Source organism: Lolium rigidum, chromosome 4 (assembly GCF_022539505.1).
Source record: "Lolium rigidum isolate FL_2022 chromosome 4, APGP_CSIRO_Lrig_0.1, whole genome shotgun sequence".
Classification (NCBI taxonomy): Eukaryota; Viridiplantae; Streptophyta; class Magnoliopsida; order Poales; family Poaceae; genus Lolium; species Lolium rigidum.
Genome location: NC_061511.1, coordinates 157785305 through 157787417, shown reverse-complemented (window position 1 = coordinate 157787417; position 2113 = coordinate 157785305). Strand labels below are relative to the sequence as shown.

Genomic DNA, 2113 nt, shown 5'->3' with positions numbered 1-2113 from the left:
GTTAGGTTAGACCCGAGGGAAAATTTCCTATGGAATTGCATGAAAAGTAGAGCATGGGAAATATTCCAATGATTTCTATTCCTACAAACCAGGCAAGCTTTATAGGGGAAAAATCTAGGTAAGAATTAGAATCCTCTAAAATCCCTATGGAGTTCCTTTGACTCGAAGAGGCCCTAAAATATCTTTCATCCCATGCATAGACTCTTCACCCATCCATCCATTCTCACCGGGCCGGTGCTCATGCCAGTGCATATGCCACACAATTTGTTTTATGAATTAATGGGCTATTGCAGCACAGGCAATCAGAATCACACGGTCATGTATAGAGCTGACTGATGATACCCAATTGGGTTGTTGAGAATGACATGCTCCATCACATGATCTCTCAAACCCTATCATTCGTAGCCTGTGGGCTCCCCACCCTCTCATAGCCATCTCTCTCCACCCCACCCCTAGGTAGCTAAGATCCCCTCTATCTTTCTCTCTCTTTCATCTTCCTCCTTAAGAAAGAAAGCAGCTGGTGGCATGGGCAACTTGTATTGTTCCCGACCTTTTCTCCCACCTTATCTCATACATACACTCATATATACCTACTGCACACATACACCAAGATCCAAGAACCTTCATTGTGCTCCCCCCTGAGTTTGCTTGCTACCCCCATTTCTAGCATCTATATATTCATCCATCGATTCCATGGCATAATCACATATCATAGTACACATATGCATGTATTCCAATCTCCAATCAACCAAAGATTCTCGAGGCCCATATTCTATTAGGCTAATTAGCCCTAGAAAAATCTCCAAGAATAGCAGCTTTTATAGTAGTGTTGCTTGTCATCCCAGCTCCCAGAAATAGCATACTAGTCAAAGTCAGCACCTTCTCGGCAGCTGGAGCTCGATCGAGAGGTTGTGGTTGTGGAGCCACCGCGCCCAATCTATGGAGTTCCTCCCAATCGGCGGCGAGGATTCGGAGCGGGTTTGCGCATCGTCGGCCGTGGAGAAGGAGCACATGTTCGAGAAGGTGGTGACCCCGAGCGACGTGGGGAAGCTGAACCGCCTGGTCATCCCCAAGCAGCACGCCGAGCGTTACTTTCCGCTCGACGGCGCCGCCGCTGCGGCGGCTGCGGCTAACGGAAGCGGCAAGGGGATGGTGCTGAGCTTCGAAGACCGCGCGGGGAAGGCGTGGCGGTTCCGGTACTCGTACTGGAATAGCAGCCAGAGCTACGTGATGACCAAGGGCTGGAGTCGCTTCGTCAAGGAGAAGCGCCTCGGCGCTGGCGACACCGTCCTCTTCGGCCGCGGGGGCGTCGGCGAGGGCCGTCGCCTCTTCATCGATTTCCGTCGCCGACGCCCGGCCTACGTGTTCCCGCCGCCGGCGACTTCTTCGTCGTTGCATTGCCTGGCGGCGCCTCTCCCCTCCGTGCCGCTCTGCCCGTGGCGGCGGGACTATGGAACCACCTACAGCGGCGTCTCCGCCGCCGCGGGGTCCATGTCCAGCCGTCACGTGCTGTTCCTACGGCAGCCAGTTTCGGCGGCAGTGGTGCTCAAATCTGTGCAGGTGCGTGCCGCACTGGAGGTACCGTCGAGGCAGAAGCGGGTCCGGCTGTTCGGCGTGAACCTCGACTGCCCGCCGGCACTCGAGGAAGGCGGCGTGTGCGGAGTCACGCATACGGTGGCGCCGACGCTCCTGCAACAGCTGCTGCCGTCGCCGTCATCGTCTACGTCGTCCACGGCGGGGAAGGAGGCGTGCTCCTTGGATCTTGGACTGTGATCGAATCCAAGTTAAGGCCGGCCGGCAACTAGCTAGTGCAGTCTGCCGTGTACTGAATACTGAGTACTGAGTACTGACACGCTCGAACTGATCAAGCGAAGAATTGCATGACTGGATAAGCTAGATGCTTGGTACGTATATAGCTCCAGCACTGCATTTGTAACATTCAGATGAACTATTTCTTGCTTGTTCATAAGATTTGCTTGCTTTGCTAATTAAAATAGTTAGTTGTTCTTCGTTTCCATCTTGTACTAGTGTATTTTGGAAATTGTGAGAGTTAGAGAGATCTGTATGCTGTGGCTTAGTAATTCCTAGAGATATCCTTCCCTAATTCCTACAT

General features: G+C 52.7%; 1 protein-coding gene across 1 annotated transcript; it reads left to right on the top strand.

Moving 5' to 3' along the window:
• Nucleotides 1–539: 539 nt before the first annotated feature.
• Nucleotides 540–1773, top strand: LOC124647685 (putative B3 domain-containing protein Os10g0537100). Its single transcript, XM_047187588.1, has one exon. It carries the CDS (start codon nucleotides 940–942, stop codon nucleotides 1771–1773), a length of 834 nt encoding a protein of 277 aa, XP_047043544.1. The 5' UTR covers nucleotides 540–939.
• The last annotated feature ends 340 nt before the right edge of the window (nucleotides 1774–2113 follow it).